Below are 21,325 nucleotides of genomic sequence, written 5' to 3'. Positions count from 1 at the left end.
AATGAGTACATAATTGTAAGTGTCAAAAATAGGTGGAGCAATAGCCATTGAAAATCGCCACCTGACCCCAGCATGTACAAATAATCACTCTGCTGTAGGTATTATTTTCCCAATTTTGCATTTTGTTTTAATGTGAAACATATGAAGGGAAGTGATTAATTGTTCCCCTGACATACATGTAGATTATGGGGAGCCATTTAAGATATTACCATATTAGTACCAAATAAATTCACATGCTAAGAGGAGGTAAAACAATATATATACTTGAGTCTCCTAATCGGACAAAGAGTTCAGACTTTTTATCACTCAGATTTGCAACAGCAATGAATGAAATGTCGCCGCAAATCAATTTTGCAATAGCTTTTGTGGTGGCATTGTCGATTGCCGCCTTGAATTTTGAGGGCTGAAGAGTGATAGCTTACAGTTAAACATTGAAGTCTGGTTTTGATGCCAAGCTTTAGCTTTTACAAACTGCAAGTGTAACTCCCAAATCAGTGGAACTTGGGACATTGTTGTATATGTGTGTTCAACTTGATACTGTTTAAAAGAAATATATATAAATTAAATGAATAGAACTAGCAAACTAGCATGAACATTAAAAATCTTTTTCTAACTTTATAGATGCTTGAATTTAGAAAAGTAGATCAAAAGCAGAATAAATTAAAGATTGTTTTACAGAGATATACCTGGTCTCTTTAGATACTGAAATGTCTTGTTAACTTGTGTGTGTAAAAGTTGCAAGTGCGAGTGCGAATAATTTTTACATGCTCATATACCACTAGAGTTTCGAGCATGTCCGTCCCGGGGCCTGTCTCTGGATAGCCAGGGGCTTGTCCCGGGACAGAAAAAAAATTAAGCGGGACAAATTTGAAATTTACAACCCAAAATTAAATAGTGGGCCTTTAAAATTTTGATGCGCATCTCTAATTAATATAATTAAATAAATAAAATTCTACTCATTAAATTTGGTCGCTAAATAGATCGGGTGGTCAAAAAGAAATTAGATAAAATCGGTGGCCTGACTTGGGGGGGGGGGGGGGGGGGGGGGGTATTGTTGAAAATGGGCAGAATTTTGAAAATAGCAATTAAAAAAAGTTAATAGAATTTAAAAAAGAAGAAACGTTACAAGCCAAAAATAAAAAGAATTAATTGACTGCTCGGTCGAATATTTATATAATTTGGAGCATTTTAGAAGGACAGTCCAAAAATAAATGAGAGTAAAAGTTGCACATTATAACATGTACATGTATGCTGTATATAGGGCACAATTTACATTTATTTAAAAATCTTAGGTAATCAGAACTTGGTTCAAATGGTTTTCACCTACTGTAGGTAACCAGTTGTTTGATTTGTAAATTTACAAATTAAATTTGCATAGCGAATGTTTTGTTTTTGTTTTTTTGGGGGGTGGGGTGGGGGTCATGAGCATGTTAAAAAGAAACATTTTTAAAAGTATGATGTATATATAATACATCAGGGTTCGCACGCATCCTGGAAAACCCAAGTGCTTAAATTTTATTTTCATCCTGGAAAGTGCTTAAAACTCCTGGAAAAATTTAAACAACACCCCTAGAAAGTCCTGGAATTTTACTATTTTTTATATATATATTTTTCATTTAATAATAATTATTTGGAAAATATATTTATAAATGATTGTGTTTGACATTTGGTTCCCAACTGTATCCTTCATGTAACAGTAATTATAAGAGGTCGACTGCCACATGTACACATAACTAAATGAAGACAAATGTAGTGAAACAAATATTTTAACACATAAAATACTGAAAATACTGAAGTTTGTAATTTTTAATTTTGGAATAAGGTTCATCACATAACTGATCGGCTGTTTGTATCAAGTTATATTATACTTGTATACCAGCCAAAAAATTATCAAGTATCATTCGCACTATTGAAGATTGTGCTTTTTGTAATATATACTTTTTATTAATATTTGTATTATATACATGCAGTATGCTACGTACATTTGACAGTGTGTATAGGCACTTTTGTGTTTAATTTTGTTTCTAAATTCACACTTTGTGTTGTGTTTGAGAACATCTCTATAGGCAGGGTTCCTGCAAGAGGGTACAGAGGGTAAAATTAAGTACCCTAAAATCTTAGAAATTAATGACAGGGTTTCTGCCAGAGGGTAAAATGGGTATGGTGCCCTACCCAAATTTTTATTTTTTAAGTTGATCTTTTGACCAAATTAATGACTCTTTATCATCACTGTATGATTTTCTTAATCCTAACCTTAAACCTAACCCATTTTCTTTATGGACCCCCATACCCACTATTCATTCAGCACACACATTGTAAATACTCAATTTTATAGCGCCATACCCAAAAATTTCTTTCTGGTAGAAACACTAAATGGATATATTTTAATAATTTTTAGATATGTGAAAGTAAGAGAATTGCTGCTTGGCGAAGTATATGAAATACAGTGTCCAATTAAAAAATATTTCAAGCTTATAACCACCTAATAGGGGCACTTGTGGTCTATTTTTATTACACACCCTCAAATTATTTTCTGGCAGAAAGCCTGATAAGGTATTTTTAATGATGTAATCAAGTGATCTCCAACCGTAATATTATCAATAATTTTCTGAAGCAGTAGCTACATGTATATATATATGTTGTTATTTAACAATTTAGAATACTTCATGAATCCAAATTTTTATTTCATTTCAACTTATTTTTGTGCTTATATCCAATTAAGGTTTAAGCACACTGTCCTTAGACACACACCTCAGCTATCTGGGCTCTGTCCAGGACAGTGGGTTACCGGTAGTTGTTAATTGTTAGTGGTTAGTGAGAGAAAAGAGGATGTAGTGGCCGTACACCTACCCATTGGGTTATTAAAACTTGCTATGGGTGGGAGCCGGTACCGGGCTGTGAACCCTGTACCTACCAGCCTTATGTCTGATAGCTTAATGACGACACCACTGAGGCTGGTTAAATCCACATTATTTTTCTTCCAGTGCCTCACCGTTCTTCACTAACATTTAAATATTGGCTAATCAAGGTGACATAATTTTGTAAATACTATCAATGCCTTCTCCGTTGTTTTACAAGGTATTAAAATAAAAGTTCAGACTTGTTTGTCATGTCAAAGCTTTTCAAACTTGTTTGTCATATCAAAGCTTTTCAGACTTCTTTGTCATATCAAAGGTTTTAAGTATGTTGATAGTGGGGGAAAACCCCCAAAAGTTTGTTATTAAAGGCATACAGTCACAGACCACTGACCTAATTAAATAGCCCAACAAAGTATTATCTGAAAATATACACCTGGAAATTAATTAAGCATCACTAACTTTTGACTATGTCATTTATACTTTACAAGTAATTGTGACCATTTTATGCAGGGCTCAAAATGGCCTGTGGCCAGGTTGCCAAATGCGACCAAAGTCCTGTTTGGCTGACTTAAATATTAAAAAATAATGGCGTTAGTTGGTGATCTTCTTTAGAGCTATAACATATGAGCCACTATTAATATTTGTATTACATATATTTATTCCACATTAAAATCTTGCTCATAGTTCGTGGTTCACTTACCGTATACGCAAAAATGTCCGCGAATATAATATACAGTGAAAATCGCAAACACATTGACAGCACCGCAAATTTAATTACGCACAAACTTATTTCCGATTTGGTATAATTTTCATGGGTATAAAACACAAGCAGTCAGAGGTACAGGTCTGTTAAATTTATACCGAGTTTCGTATGCACTTTGTCTTTACCGCCAAATTATCCACACGGTTATGTGGTTCTGTAAAGCTGCATGGTCACATGGATTTGATCGAAGTGACACACAAGTGGGTGTAAGTCTGTTGTTACGTAATCTCAGTTTTTTTGTAACCTTGAATGGAAGTTTGTGGGTACCACCAATAATTAAAAGTTATTTCTTTTGATATTTGCGTTTTTCAATTTTCTGTATCGCATGTGCCTGTTTCCATCGATAACATGTCTTATCAGACATACATACAACATTAGCGTCTCACTGACAGCATGGTAACATGTCCAAGTGTGTGTGTGAACTCGTCATTGAAAAGAATTTGGCAAATGAAATATGGGTAATTTTGATTTTATTATTGGGGGACACAGTCGTGAAAGTAATTCCTCGTGAAAATGTAAAATGAAAGCCTGATTGCCAATTATTTTAGCCGCGAAAATATTTGCGTATACGGTACCATAATTTGCCAACATCCATTATTATTTTTTGGGCCACGATATTTTTTGGCGAGTTTTGAGCCCTGTTTATGGATACCACCAGACACTAAAATTAATGTTCTCTGTAGACAGAGAATCTTAAAACAGATTGATGGCAAGTAAGACTGTCATTACATCAATATTTAATGTATTCTAGGGGAAGTAAAAAAAACCCGTAAATCTACATTAAACTATATGATAATTAACCATGGAGCTGGAATCACAACGTTGTGCTTCTCAAAAGTAATTTATTTGTGTCATCTCAATAAATACCCTGTAGACACAAACAAAATATATAAAAACTCTCAATATCTAATTTAAACCCCATCAGCATGTACAAATACTTCTAGACAGCTTTTTGGCTGCAATTCATTTCAGGTGCTGCTTAATTAATTTCCACATGTATATATGTATGTATATTTAACCATTAACCATCTACATAAACCACCATATCCCATCAGGGCTTTAGATTGCATCAAAGTCAAGGGGATAAACATTGTGCCCAAAATACATATGTCCAAAATAATCACACCCAAATTAAGTACAAACAGGCTGACCTCAAAATATTTCACCTCAAAACCACTGAAATGTTAAGTTTAATTAGAGTAAAATAACTTGAAATGCATTTCTAAATACTGACAACTCTACAGCAGCTGTTAATGACAGTACTGAACTAAAACGACCTTCCTGCACTCACAAAATACAAAAGCCCCTGTTGTGCCAAAATTAGTGAGATCTAAAACCCTGACCAAGTTTTATTGATATTTATAAAAAAATAATTGAAATGTGACAACGGTCCATATATCAGAAAAAAATGACGCTGATTTGGAGCACATACATATGACATATTATATTTTGAATCATATAAATAACTGCAGTGTTAAAATGATTTGCCAAGATTGTCCAACAAGAATGCTTGACCATGCTTGACCCTTCTCTACAAAGTAGGCAGGATTTCTGCTAGAGAGTATGGAGGGTAAAATGACATAATCAGTGTTTCTGCCAGAAAGAAAATTTTGGGAATGGCGCTATGGAATTGAATGCAACCAGTCAATAGGGGGTATGGGAGACTTCCCCCAGAAAGAAAATGGGTTACGTTTACGGTTAGGGTCAAGAAAATCATAGAGTAATGATAAGAGTAATTAATTTTGTCAAAAGGTTAACTTAAAAAAATAAAATCTGCCAAAAAATTTGGGTATGGTACCATACCTGTTTTAGCCTCTGGCAGAAACCCTGATAATAGATTATTAATTATTTGCCATGTATATATCCAGCCATCATTTGCCAAACTGGCCATCACATGCATATATATTGTATGTAGCATAAAACAAATCGAAAAATTATTTCATATTCCTTGAACAGACAACATTCTACACTGTGGGCAAGTGTGACGGTTTTATTTTTATCTTGATAATTATTTTTTTTTTTTTTTTACAAATTTGGACATAAAATTTGTTCCAAAGCAGTTTTCCTTTACTTTTTTTTATCAAGCCAAACTTAATTATTAACAGAAAACACTTTGCTGGTCCAGGTTTTAGTTGTGTTTATCTTTTTCTTTACAAAATTATATAATGAAATGAGGTTGCAACCTAGCACCAACTTTCTATGTTTTGGGTGTGGCTTTTTATTTCGAATGTTGACGGCATTTATTATTAGCAACATGTAAAAAAAACCCACCCCTCGCTCTGCATGCATGTGGTTTGCATATATATAGATAATTCAAAACTGCCTGTTTACATACTGTCTGTCAACAACAACAATTAGAAACACTAGAATACTAGAATACAAATACTAGAATACACTTTAAATCAGTCAGTTTTGTTGTGTAGTGTACACTTCAAACACAACTTTGTAGTCGGTGACAGAGCGTTTTGTTATGACAAACGACCTGTACATCGTCCAGCTAATGTGTGAGAACTCCCAGAAGGAAACTTAGATTAAAACAATATAAGGAGTATAAATAACTCAAGCATTAGTTTAATCTAGCTTTGGCTAGCAAAGTCATGTTACAGTGTCCTTGTTCACATCACTGATCACATAGCAGGAGGTAGTCGTAGAGCTGTCCTGGCTCACATCAACCTGTGTTGATCGGCTCAATGTTAATAACAGCTGTTTGAACAACTCACCTTTTTTTTAATTCTCCTACATATTCGAAATACCTTTATTCTTGACAGTGAATATGACCGACAGTATGGGATTTTATTAAAAAAAATTTGCTGTTGTTTAACAGTAGAATTTTTATTGGGCATATGTTTTGGAATATACGTTTCGATAGTGACGAGGAAATGATTATGGGACTATATGTGTTGTTAATTAATAGTGTGGATTATTTTCAACGGAGTTTTATATAGGATTTACTGTTTTCGACATCATGCCGACGGCCAGGGGACATTCTATTAAAAACAAACTGGTGTGTAGTGCTTTTGTTACAGATTTCCCACCATTTTCACATAAATACATGCTTTGAATAATGTGCTTTATATATATGTACATATTCATGTGCAGTCAAACCAGGACTTCTAGAATTTGCATAAAATCCACTAGAAATGAGCCCTACTTTACTTTAATGTTAATACAATTTTACTAAACAATAGTAATAATCAGATATGTCACCTAAGTGGGAGATACAACTTAAAAACACTAACATGGGGCGTAGGGTGCGGTAGGGCAGGATATTCATATAAATTTACAAAATAGACTTAACTGCAACATTTGACTCTTGTTTTTTTCACTAGCCATCAGGCATGGTGATAGTAATTATTTACTAGCCCACCAATAAATATCACTAGCCATGGGACTGGGGCTACCATAATCTAGAAGCCCTGAATGAAACTTATATTGAATACATCAATTGACATTTTCTGAATATTTGTCCTGGACTACAGTGTACATACATGTACAAGTAATTCTAGAGTACACGACATGTACATTATAACTATATAGTGATTACTGTGTTTATCATTTTACTCCACAGACCAGCTACCTCGTGTGTCCCAGGGTAAAATAAGGTCTATATTAATCTTTTTAAGCAGTGTTTTGTTTTACTCAGGGCTTAGTTTTATGTTTTGCGAACATTGTATAGTTGGCCGAAGAAATCAGGCCAGTAGACATTGCCTTAAATAGCTATAACAATACTAAATAATTAAATTTCCGTTACATTTCAAATGAAATTTAATATAGCGTCACAGTGTTTCTGCCAGATTTTTTTTTTTACAATGGTGCTATGGAATTGTCAATTGCATATTTACATTGTGTGTGCTGCATGCATCCGCTGTCCCCAGAAAGAAAATGGGTTAGGGTTAGGGTTAACAAAATCATACAGTAATGATGAGTCATTAATTTTGTCAAAAGGTTAACTTAAAATAAAATCTGCATTTTTTTTTTAGAGTATAGCGTCATACCCGTTTTGCCCTCTGACAAAAACCTTGCATCACATGTTTGTTCATTTCTCGAGGGAGTGCCATACATGTATCAAATAATGTGACTTTATCATATTGAGCATTATTGTTCAGAAACCCCCAAAAATAATTTAAAATAAAGTATGAATTTTTAGTGTTATTATTAGCTTATTCACCCAGTTTGCGGATTATTATTATTATTATTTTTAAAAATCATATTCTGGTGAACATAAAAGAAATAACAGACTATCCTTGATTGTCATTGACTGGCAAAAACTAAAAGTTAAAGTTTGACCTCCATCAGCTGATGATTGCTAAACCAATGTTTCTAGTGATGTAATTAAAAACAAACTTTAACTTTAAGGTCATCAATTGTGTCACATAGTCGGAGGAAACCAGCTACATTTTTCCATTAGCAGCAAGAAATCTTTTATACATGCACTTTCCCACCTGTAGACATGATATCACATACCGCTACATTGACCTTTGATAGACCAGTCATAAGGAACTGGTTGGGATGGAAGAGACCAAATCAGAGCGTAGGTCCCCTGAGGAGATTTGATGCTTCGACCCAAAGACATGAGATGAGTGCTGTACTAATACTGTCTTTGGTATTGGTACCCACCCCCCCCCCCCCCCCCCTCCCCAAGAACCTGGTTTACTGTTGTTAGTTGTGGTTTTTTTTTTTGTCAAGTATGCATTATAACCAGATATGCAACTGATGTGCATTTTCAGAAAAATCATTTCATTACATATGTTTAATACACAGGCCTCGAAATTCACCAAAAAATATGGTGGCCAAAAAAATAATAATGGATGTTGGCAAATCATGGTAAGAGAACCACGAGCAAACTTTTAATGTGGAATACAAATATTAATAGTGGCTCATATGTTATAGTTCTAAAGAAGATCGCTTACATAATATTATTTGGGCGAATAACACCTTTATATTTTTAATATTTAAGTCTGCCAAATGGGATATTGGTCGCATTTGGCCACCTGGCCACAGGCCGTTTCGAGCCCTGTATACATTGGTTTTGAAAGGTTACAAAAAAAATAATAAAAGATAAATTATCTTGCCTGAAAACATACATGTACTTTGTGTAACCATTTTTAGTAATGCTGAAATTGGTCAGTTGGAAAGCATTGAAAAAACAAGTAATTATACTAAAAATGGAAGTAAACACAAAAGAAAATAGTTTAAAATTTTCATGATTTTGGGGCACTTTATACTTTTGTTATCTACATGTACCTCTCGATGATCAATGATGAAATTCCAACTAAATTCCCAATATTATTAACTGATTGGCTGCTAAGTGTGATAATCAAGTCATAATTTTATTTTATCATTAGACATGTTTGTTTTCAATCAGGGCTTCTAGATTATGGTAGCCCCACTCCCATTGCTAGTGATATTCAAAGTTGGGCTAGTAAATAATTACTATTGCCATGCCCGATGGCTAGTGAATTGTTTTTTGTCAAATGTTGCAGTTAAGTATTTTGTAAATATGAATATCCTGACCCCACCCCAAACCCTAATGTTAGTGTCTTTAAGCTATATCTCCCTCTTTAGGTGACATATCTGATTATTACTATTATTTAGTAAAATTGTATTAACTTAAAGTAAAGTAGGGCTAGTGAATTTTTAATCGTGACTAGTAAATGTTTTAAATCACTGATCCCATGGCTAGTGGATTAAGAAAACAATTCTAGACGCCCTGTTTCAATTCTGGTCTACAAATGCTAGCAGGTATTTTACTTGTTAATGATTTAGAATTTCAAGATCTGCTTATATCTTTACAGCTGGACAAAGTCGGAGGCACGTTTCGTATTGGTGGTAAAGACCGCAGTAAAAAAGGGCCAGTCCCTCCGAAACCTTACATTGAGGACCCGGGCAGCAATGGCGCCACCACTGAGGGACAGGAGTATGTTAACTCGTTGTCGGAAGCGGAAATTGCGGAAAAGTTTGAAAAGATGCTGGTAAGATGTATTTCAGTTTTTGCGACTGGCTACAGCATTTACTTGAGAAGGGTTTAAGATGGACGCTAACAACTAAAATAGCAATTTGGTGAATTTGATAAGAAAATCTGTAGGTAATTTTAACTAACATTTAAAAAAAATTGCTGTACATACAAACGAGAGACAGTTTTCGAAAGATGTTTTTAGCAAATTAAAAAGGACAAATATTCATCAAATTCAACGTTAGATCACATTTGGCAAACGATATCTTAATCCCTGCTAGTGTTGATGTTACAAAAAATCTGAAGTAAAGGTGTTTATCATCAGCATTTGTTCTGCTCATGATCTTTAATGTGGTCAATCTATTTAGCTTAATAATTGTGAAGATTTTGGTATTAAAAATATCCTGATGCAAAGTGAAATTAATTTGCAGCAAGCTGCAATTCCATCAATATTAAATTTTTGTTTTTGTTTGTTGACACAGTTTTCTGAATTGTAAGGGCAATTATTAGTCCGCTACCAGTCCACCGGAGTTGACTATAGGTTTCATAGCCGTCCTTCTGTCCATCAGTCTGTCTGTCTGTCCCACATATGTTTTCCGGATGTTATTTTCAGAAGGCTTTGAGATATTGAGATACTGAAATTTTGTACATACCTTCATCGTGTATTGTTACAGATTGAGTTTGACTTTCATGATGATTTACCCATTTTTGACGGAGTTATGGCCCTTGAACTTAGGAGATGTGAAAATTAGTTTTCCAGACTTTTGTTTCCAGAAGACCTTTAGATATTGAGCTGAAATGTTATGTATAGGTTTATCACATACTGTTACAGATCATGTTTGACTTTCATGGTGATTTACCTATTTTTAATGGAGTTATGGGCCTTGAATGTAGGAGATGTGAATATTTGTTTTCCAGATTTTTGCAATGCCTGGAGATATCAAGATGGAATTTTGCATATAGTTTTATCATTTGTATATATAGCTTTACACATCAAGATGAAGTTTCATGGTGATTTACCCACTTTTCAGAGTTATAGCCCTTGAATTTAGGAGATACGAAAAATTGTTGGACCCGGTAGGGGACATGTATTGCTTTAGCAGTACTCTCAAAATGCTTGTTACAATTTACATGCATTTAAAACTTTAATATAATTACTGGAAGCCTATTTATTGCAATAAGAAAGGAAATGTTTTATTTAACAGCATACTCAAAACATTTTATTTACGGTTATATGGTGTCAGGCATATGGTTAGGGACCACACATATTGAGAGAGAAATCCGCTGTTGCCACTTCATGGGCTACTGGTTTCGATTAGCAACAAGGGATCTTTTATATACACCATCCCACAGACAGTATATTACATACCACAGCCTTTGTTATACCAGTTGTGGAGCACTGGCTGGAACGAGAAATAGCCCAATGGGTCCACCGATGGGGATCAATCCTAGACTGAAACGCATATCAAACGAACGCTTTACCACTGGGCTACATCACGCCCCAAAACAGATATCTATCCATGTGTGCAAATGAAGTAAATGAATGACACCTCAGCATGAAAAATACATCTGCTATTGGGTGTCCAACAAAGATAAATATACCTGTATAAATGAATCGATGATAAAAATTAACATACAAATTCAAAAGTTAAATTAAAACACAGAGCTGTGCAAAAATGCAAATATCACAGGTAGGGTTTCACCGAGTAAAAAATATTGGACTCGAGTACTCAAGGGTCAAACTCGACCCGGACCAGAGTACCTGACACTTTAGATGATAATGAGACTAAAATAAAATAAAATAAAATAGCATTATGCATCTTAATTGCAGCGCTGAATTGGATGCCATATCATGTCATTGTATTGCATTGCATGCATTCTCATAACCCTGTGATGTAACTGGCTGTAAACAAATGGCAAAATGGTGAAAAAATAGAATTAAGTAAGAATGCTCTTGCTTGCATGGTACTTGAACCTCAGTTGGATATAGGCATGTTAATATGTTATTCTATCCCATCCTATTACTTGAACGTGTACTCGAGTCCTGTATATGGGCTCACATCTTGATAGACTCGGCCCGTGCCAGACACGTGGAGACCCTAATCACAGGTAGGTAAAATTATAATTTAGAATAAAATTTAGTACTTGATGAATAAGACCATAATAAAATCCTAGATTTTTGTTTTTGCCTGCCCTGAGTATAAAGACCCCCCCCCCCCCCCCCCCCCCCTTTTTATTTATTGACCAAAATAACTAGCTTTTTTTTGCTTGGTGCGCAGTATTGCCAATGTACATGTAATAATTGTTTTTAAAATTTCAACCCCTACTCCAATTTAAATATGAATTTGGATGAAAATCTAGTATATACGTGTATTACATTATATAGTCCAAAATATAAGACAGATTAAGCACATTTCATTTCAACTTATTTTCGTGCTTATATCCAGTTACGGTTCAAGCATACTGTCCTGGGCACACACCTCAGCTATCTGGGCTGTCTGTCCGGGACAGTGGGTTAGTTGTTAGTTGGTTAGTGAAAGAGAAGAGAGTGTAGTGGCCTTACACCTACCCATTGAGCCCTTAAGAACTCGCTCTGGGTTGGAGCCGGTACCAGGCTGTGAACCCTGTACCTACCAGCCTGTAGTCCAATGGTTTAACCAAGGCCGGTAGACGGAGCACAACTGTGCCGATTCTTGCTATTGCTGGCTCTGCATACACTGACCTGGCTAATCTTTCATATTACCGAGTTGACGTGTTCGTGGTGTTTATATTTATATAATATCTACAGCCAGTGATTATTCACAAAGTAGCACTGTAGGTTAGAGGCATGTACATAGCTTTATTATTTGTGTACCTAACACTTGGTATTCATGCTAGTGTAAACAACTTGCCTAGAGCTCTCTACCAGCCTCGGTGACGCAGTGGTTAAGCCATCGGACTTCAGGCTGGTAGGTACAGGGTTCACATCCTGGTACCAGCTCCAACCCAGAGCCATTTCTTAAGGGCTCAGTGGATAGGTGTAAGGCCACTACACCCTCATCTCTCTCACTAACCACTAACCAACTAACAACTAACAACTAACCCACAGACAGCCCAGATAGCTGAGATGTGTGCCCAGGACAGCATGCTTCAACCTTAATTGGATAGAAGCACGAAAATAAGTTGAAATTAATTAATTAGATCTCTCTTGCTCTATAGGAAATCCATTTTACTATAACCAAGCTTAAATCAGTCACATTTGATTATGTTCTAGACACTTGTGCCTCAGTGCTCTGCAAGGCTTAACATTTATGTTGTGTTATAGGAAGAAATCTTTGCTTCTGAAATTTCAAGATGGAAGCAAATGTTAGAAATTGAGAAGCAGTTCTGGGAATTGGATTCATTATTAGATTCCTAATTTGGGCTTTGATATTTTTTTGACCGGCCTTGATGGCCTCATGGTTAGGCCATCGGTCTACAGGCTGGTAGGTACTGGGTTTGGATTCCAGTCGAGGCATGGGATTTTTAATCCAGATACTGACTCCAAACCCTGAGTGAGTGCTCCACAAGGCTCAATGGGTAGGTGTAAACCACTTGCACCGACCAGTGATCCATAACTGGTTCAACAAAGGCCATGTTTTGTGCTATCCTGCCTGTGGGAAGTGCAAATAAAAGATCCCTTGCTGCTAATTGGAAAGAGTAGCCCATGTAGTGGCGACAGTGGGTTTCCTCTCAAAATCTGTGTGGTCCATAACCATATGTCTGGCGCCATAAATAATGACCGTAAATAAAATGTGTTGAGTGCGTCGTTAAATAAAACATTTCTTTCTTTCTGATTTTTGAACAGCAATTTGTGGAAGACTGGGCAGAAACATGAATGAAGAGAATAAAACGTATATTATCACTTATGAAAATAAAAAATTCTCGATGTATTTGAAACACTGAAAAAATAAAATAATCTATGTAGCACAAAAGCTGTTTGTGAAACTGATTATCAGAAATCATATTTTACATTTTATCAGTTTTGAGCCTTGAGACTACATCTAAAACTTTCAGGCTACCGGCCTGAGCCCAATTTCACAAAACACTGTAAGCCTAGTTTTACACATAAATGTAAATCTATGAATAAACTGCAATTCTTATTACTACTACCAGTACAACTAATGTAGTTGGAAGTTAACACATTTCATTTTCTTTTGACTTTAAAATGCTCCATCTTCCATAATGTTGTAATGTTCTGCATGAAATAGATAGCAAACCTTTAAACGTATGACCAGTGTAACTGCTAGTCGCGGATGTAAACTTACAATGTTTTGTGAAATGGGCCCATGAGTGGCATGCTTATTAAGCCATCCAGATAGATTCTTACCCACATAAAAATTTAATGGCTCGATAGGGAGGTGCAAGTCTACTCCACCAACTTGTCTCTCATTAGCCAGTAGCAATTAACCAGTAACCCAGTGTCCTAGATGGACAGTCCAGATAGCTGTGTATTTGACCAGAACAGAGTACTTGAATGTTAACCTGAACCTTAGATAACCTCAGCAGAACTCAAACTTAACAGCAGCATTGATGCCAATTGCTATATCTGTGATATGAATATCATTGATGCCAATTGCTATATCTGTGATATGAATATCCGTTAGCAGTGTTTCTGCCAGGAATTGTTTTTGGGTATGACACTATGGAATTGAGTATTTGCAACGTGTGTGCTGAATACAACCACAGTCAACTGGGTATGGGGAAAGAAAATGGGTTAGGGTTAAGAAAATCATACAGTAATGATAAGAGTAATTAATTTTGTCAAAAGGTTTACTTAAAAAAAAATATATATATGCAAAATATTTGGGTATAGTGCAATACTGGTTTTACCCTCTGGCAGAAACCCTGGTTAGTCAGGGACTTTAATGAATGCATTTTTTTTGCTGTTGGATATAATGCCATTGAAGGAATATTTTTTGGGTTTCAATTATGTGTTTATTTGTTGCAAAAGTTACTGTTTTAAAATTGATGCAGGCAAGTTCAAATTTTTCCATAGGTGAGCATTTTGCCTGTGGCAAAAACATTTCAAAAATTGCTGTAGGTAACAATTGCTGATGTTCAAGTCCATAGAGCAGCTTTAAGCTTCGTACATGTACATGTAGGTCTTGGGTTTGTATCACTATACCAGCTCCACTGGCCTCGGTGGCGCAGTGGTTAAGCCATCGGACTACAGGCTGGTAGGTACAGGGTACACAGTTCAGTACTGGCTTCAACCCAGAGCGAGTTCAATGGGTAGGTGTAAGGCCACTACACCCTCTTCTCTCTCACTAATCACTAACAACTAACCCACTGTCCTGGACAGACAGCCCAGATAGCTGAGGTATGTGCCCAGGACAGTATGCTTGAACCTTAATTGGATATAAGCACAAATATATATAAGCTGACACACATACCAGCTCCAGTCTAATCTTAAATACTATCATATGTAAGTAGAACAAATTTATCTACAAATTCTAGTAACTCTTTTTAAATGTAACAGTGTCAGTGTTCATAAAAACATAATTTACATTATCTGTAATGTAATGTGCAAGATTGTTTCAACAGTTTCCCATTGTTCTGACTGCTTCTCGTCTTTTTATTTGTACTGCCGAATGCCTTCTTTGTACTTACCCAATGCTGCATTTCCTAACGATCTTTGTGCGCTCAAATCCAGTCGATTACCATACACACATCATGCTAAATATTGCATACGAAGATGAATTCCATAAATACAACTGTAATGAAGGTCGCCATATTTACACTTCACACAGATGTGGCTATGTAGCCTCGGTTAATGAGGGCTGGCTATCTAAAAGGCAGTCAATGTCATGTCTGTTGGGGAAAGCCCAATGTAAGGCCACCAAACTCCATTTAAATTGTCCCATGTTTAATACGGGTTACATGGCTAGCCATATGAATGAGCAAAACATTCTGCCAAATCATCTATTTCAACTTTAAAAATGTCAAAAACCCAGATATTTTTTTTAATAAAATAATAATTATTACATGAAATTTATTCACCAAATTAAAGTAAAATTCACCATTTGTTTTTAAAATTTGCAGTTGGCCAATTCGGCAAGTGCCAGAGCTAGCCCTGATCTAGTTAACAAATAATTCTTTGCCTGCTAATGCCCACGTCATTTAAAAAAAATTCTTTTAACATTTAACTGTTCATCTGTTTGTATATATATAATAATGTTTTTCAAGATGTGTTATTATTTATGCTTTTGTTTTTAATATACATGTCTATTATGTTCTCTGATGGCATTGAATGGTGGCCATGAGAGTAAATAAAGCTCTGAACGTTTGTTCTGGAGAGGTTTAAAGCCATTACACATATGGGTACTTTTGTCTCGGAAGAATGATCTGACAGTGGTCAGAACCTATGCCCAAGACAAGCGTGTACTATAAACAGCTTGCTCTGAATGTGCACATGTCCACTTGACCCTGACCTTGGTACTTCTCCTTCGCTGACCATTGACCATTAACCAATAACCATACATTCACACCCCAATCCATCATCCTCAGTCTGGACAATTTACAAGGTCATTACATGTACTCTTGTTACTACTATAACTGAAACAATAATTATAATTTTTATTTGACACCCAAGTTCTAAGACAAATTCGAGGAAATAGATCACCTGGACAAGGTTTTACCTTTTTTATTTTTTTTGTTTAATGACACCAGTGGAGCACATTGATTAATTAATCATCGGCTGTTGGATGTCAAACATTTGGTAATTCTGACTCGTAGTCATCAGAGGAAACCTGCTACATTTTTTCTAATGCAGCAAGATATCTTTTATATGCACTTTCCCACAGACAGGAAAACACATACCACAGCCTTTGTCCAGTTGTGGTGCTCTGGTCGGAATGAGAAAAAACCCAATCAGCTGGATGGATCCACCGAGGTGGTTCGATCCTGCGACGCAAGCACCTCAGGCAAGCACACAACCGACAGCTAAATCCTGCCCACAGGTTTTACCTAACCCATGATAGTACAAAAGAATCAATGCATCTTCAACAGCAAAATCCCATCCCATTGATCAGTCAGTGGCAACTGTTATGGAGTTGTTTTTTAAAAAATGTTTTGGTTGTTCTGTACTTACTGACCTCACCTGCACGTATACATGTATGTAGATCTACATGTTTATGATATTTACATGTTTCTCAACCTGAAGCTAAATGAAGGAAATGAATATTTCCTATTCTAGATAAGTCTGCTTTTGACAGTTGTCAGATGTTTATACCCCCAGGCTAAGGTGGAAATTAAATGAAGCTTGATGACCGTGTAAAAGTATACTTGTGTAAATGCATGTAGTTGTCACAAACAAGACACCGTGAGAAGCAGATCGACTTCCAGTTGTGAAAATCCCAGGGGGTTGGAAAACCGCACTCCCCAAGCTTGAGCTTAAGAATCGGTTACCTACAGGGGGTGGGATGTTGCCCAGTGGTAAAGTGTTCACTTGATGCGCAGTCGGTCTAGGATCTATCCACATCGGTGGACCATTGGGCTATTTCTCGTTCCAGCCAGTGCTCCACAACTGGTGTAACAAAGGCTGTGGTATGTACTATCCGGTCTGTGGGATGGCACGTGTAAAAGATCCCTTGCTGCTAATCGAAAAGAGTAGCCCATGAAGTGGCAACAGCGGTTTTCCTCTCTCAATACTTGTGTGGTCCCTAACCATATGTCCGACACCATATAACCATAAAATAAAATGTGTTGAGTGCGTCATTAAATAAAACATTTCCTTCCTATTACCTACAGCAATTTTGAAAAAAATTTGCCATAGAGAAAATTCTCACCTATGACAATTTTGAGCCTGCCTACAGAAATTTTAAACCAGTGTCATTTGCAACTAATAAATAAACATAAAACATTAACTCCTCAACTGAAGGCAATCATTTTTACCCAGTATAAAAAACCCGGCCATCATGGCAATTAGTGTGCAATTTTGAGGAAAGTCCGGGAGCCCAAGGCTTGCAAAAAGCATATAGGACCAGGGCTTCTAGATTGTGGTAGCCCCACTCCCATGACTAGTGATATTCAATGTTGGGCTAGTTAATAACTATTGCCATGCCCAAGGGCTAGTGAAATTGTTTTTGGTCAAATGCTGCATTTAAGTATTTTATAAATATGAATATCCTGCCTCCAGCCTCACCCCACCCCATCTCCCAATCTTAGTGTTTTTAAGTTCTTTAGGTGACATATCTGATTATTACTATAAGTAAAATTGTATTAACTTAAAAGTATGGCTAGTGAATTTAAAATCGTGGCTAGTAAATTTTTTAAATCACTGATCCCATGGCTAGTGGATTTTATAAAAATTTGACAAGCCCTGTAGGACTCTCTAGCTTGGCTAGCATACAAGCCCGCATGGCTCATACAAATTATTTGTACAAATTACATTGATTGTTTGAAATGACACAGACAACGTATATCTCAAAATCCTGGGAAACCACAGTCTTGAATAGTGATCTTTTCCATGATTCCATGCAAAACATTTAGTGGATCTTCTGTTCTACTGGAGATGCATGGCAGGGCTCACTGGGTTTGTGGTGGGCTCTAAAGATTTGCAAACAGGGAGTCCTTATGACACTTAAATTTTTTAAACCAAAATCGCACAGTTTCAATTCATATCACAGGTAGTGCGGTTTCTGATGGTGCCATCATTAAGCTTAATTGAGACCTGAGATTTTGGTTGCACTTCTCAAAAGAATTGGTTTTAGAGCAGACAAGTAAGGAGGAAATGCAACCCTGAACTTAATTAAGAGTCTTGAGAGATATTGATTTTTAACTACATGTATGTAATTTCTTAGATTTTATGTAATTTATTTTGAAAATAAATTGCTTTTTTTTTTGTCTCCCAAAGCAACGGGCAATAGTATTCTCACACATATATGCACATATTCCCAGACTAGTTCATATTTATTAAATTCTTATAGCCATACAATACTGGCTATGTTTAAAAAATGAAGCAAAAAGAATGTGGACACTGACGTTTTGCACCCTTAAGATTGAATCGATGACAGTGCACATGTGAAATCTTGCTCGAGCCTGTCAATAACTAAAGTATAAGATGTTCTCTTACATTGGTAGTACACATGTACATTTGTACTTGACTTCTAGCTTGACTAATACAAAAGTAAAATGTGTCTCCAACACAATATGATAATATTTTATATCACAGGTTTGAGATAACATTATTTTAATTCATAACCTTCAGTGTTGTGAATATTGAAACTGTAATTAATTTTTTTATTTTCCTTAGGATCGATTCATCATGTCTTCACTCATTTCTCTCTCTCAAGTTATGTTATAGGTGCATTTTGGTGCAGGAGTGATTGATTACTTTAATGAATGATAACAGGGTAGAACCAGCTATTTATCAATGAATAGTAAAGATTAGAACATAATCTGTTCCCACAACGAATCACAATTTCTTAACCTGTTATCTGTGTTATAAAGTCATGTAGCTGAATGGTATTGAACCAAATGAGGTGAGACTTAGCCCAGTATTTAGCAAAGTGCTTGCTTGATGCACAGTCAGTCTGGGATCAATCCCTGTTGATGTGCCCATTGGGCTATTTCTCGTTCCTGCTAGTGCACCACAACTGGTATATCGAAGGCCATGGTTTATGCCATGCTGTATGTGGGATGGTGCATACATAGTCCATGAGCCAGAGGTGTCGATCGGTACCATCTGGGGGAACGAATGCTCAGCAATTTTTGTCAAGGCCTACATCCCTAGGGATGGAAAATTTATGATAGCATTGCAGGACTCACAGCTTTCTATGTGTAATAAAAGATCCCTTGCTACTAATAGAAAAATGTAACTGGTTTACTTTCTTAGACTGTGTAGTTAAGGTATCAAATTTATTTTAATGGCACTGAAACCTGAAAACATTTACAATTTATTAGTGTAATTGCGATATTTATAGCATATTACCATAGGTGTTTTAGTTATTTGCTTAAAAAGACTCATGGACTTTCTTTGTCTGATACGTTCAAGTAAGCAAATCATGTTTCACTGTTGTAAATGTCAGAGATCCCTTTTGCATTTATAAGTAATACAGATGGATTTTGTGACAACTGTAAGTGGTAGTTAAACCATTATTAATGGATTGTATCTGTCACTTAAACCTAAATCACAGATAATGATATAACGAATGATATTGAAAAAGGCTGTATCTGTCACATACGACCAGTCGTGTTCATTTAATAGACAGCATGAAAATGGAAGAAAGTCGTATGTGTCAGTTACATCTATTTAGCTGTGTCGATTTGTAATTTCATAGCTCTTATTCACTTAAGACCATATAAATCATTCTATATAAGCAATGCTGTTAACGGTAGAGTTACGATTTTTTATGACAATATGTAATCGAAGCTGGCGATTTCGAAAATGCAAAAAAGACGTTTTGGGTCGTAACTGACTCTTATGACCTTCTGGCTCTTACGTGACGTTATATGTATGTGTGAGATAACATTAGTTTAGTTCATAACCTTCAGTGTTGTAAATATTGAAACTGTAATTAAATTTCTTATTTTGTAGTAGAGTGATTCATCATGTCCTCGCTACCTCCTCCCTCTTTAGTTATTAAATTACAGGTGCATTTGGGTGCAGCAGTGAATGATTCCTTTAATGATTGATGACATGAAACGACCAGCTATTCATGAATGATTAATAAAGATTAGAATATAATCTGTCCCCACAACAAACCACAAACTGTAGATGTGTAATCTGTGTATGATGTCATATAGCTGTATTGAACCAAACTGATCATGGAAATATTGAAATTGTTTCTCTCAGGTTTTACTCAACCACAAATACATGAGAGCAAAACAGTCTGTTGATGAGACTAATAGAATCTATCACCGTTGTGAGGGCTAAGGTTTACTGAGGTCCTTACAAAAACATTTTGTCCCGAGGGTTGGTATTGCCTTATCTATACCTCACAAAGGTGATTGAACCTTTTTCTTGCCCATTTAATTACAGTAACAAAACATTAATTTTGTAAGCTATGGTTTGTTTATTGTAGAACGATTCATAAACATTTCACCTACAAACTCCTTTAATCATACGCAGAAAAATATAGTCCACATTATGCAACGACATAAAAATGTAACAACTTACCAATAAATATAAAGTTAAAAATATTAATGTGTTTAAATATTTTAAAAACAATGATACAACGTTAAATGGCAAACAGAATTTTGAAAAACATGAGTTATGACGTCACACGTATGTAGAAATCGTCTAGCCCTCAGGTCGGACAGATTTATCTAGTCCTAGGGTCAGACAGATTTTTCTAGCACCGTGCAAAAGCTAGATAACCCTGTCCAGCGGGCAAGACAGATTTATCTAGCCCTAGGGTCAGACAGATTTATCTAGTCCTAGGGTCGGACAGATTTATCTAGCCCTAGGGTCGGACAGATTTATCTAGCCCTAGGGTCGGACAGATTTATCTAGCCCTAGGGTCGGACAGATTTATCTAGCCCTAGGGTCGGACAGATTTATCTAGCCCTAGGGTCGGACAGATTTATCTAGCCCTCAGGTCGGACAGATTTATCTAGCCCTCAGGTCGGACAGATTTATCTAGCCCTAGGGTCGGACAGATTTATCTAGCCCTAGGGTTGGACAGATTTATCTAGCCCTCAGGTCGGACAGATTTATCTAGCCCTCAGGTCGGACAGATTTATCTAGCCCTAGGGTCGGACAGATTTTTCTAGCACCGTGCAAAAGCT

At 36.0% G+C, this 21,325-nt stretch overlaps 1 protein-coding gene across 6 annotated transcripts in view; it reads left to right on the top strand.

Annotated features, from left to right (window-relative positions):
* Positions 1-21,325, top strand: part of LOC121376002 (protein diaphanous homolog 2-like) — an 84,051-nt gene that overhangs the window by 3,752 nt on the left and 58,974 nt on the right. For all 6 annotated transcript variants that reach the window (XR_005958383.1, XM_041503752.1, XM_041503754.1 and 3 more), the window contains exon 2: positions 9,417-9,593. Coding sequence is in view for 5 of the 6 variants with exons in the window: in XM_041503752.1 (XP_041359686.1) it covers positions 9,417-9,593 (177 nt within the window). In the remaining variant the exon portion in view is untranslated. The remainder of the gene's footprint in view (positions 1-9,416; positions 9,594-21,325) is intronic.

The sequence above is a fragment of the Gigantopelta aegis genome, chromosome 6 (assembly GCF_016097555.1).
Source record: "Gigantopelta aegis isolate Gae_Host chromosome 6, Gae_host_genome, whole genome shotgun sequence".
NCBI lineage: Eukaryota > Metazoa > Mollusca > Gastropoda > Neomphalida > Peltospiridae > Gigantopelta > Gigantopelta aegis.
This window is presented reverse-complemented; position numbering and strand designations above follow the sequence as displayed.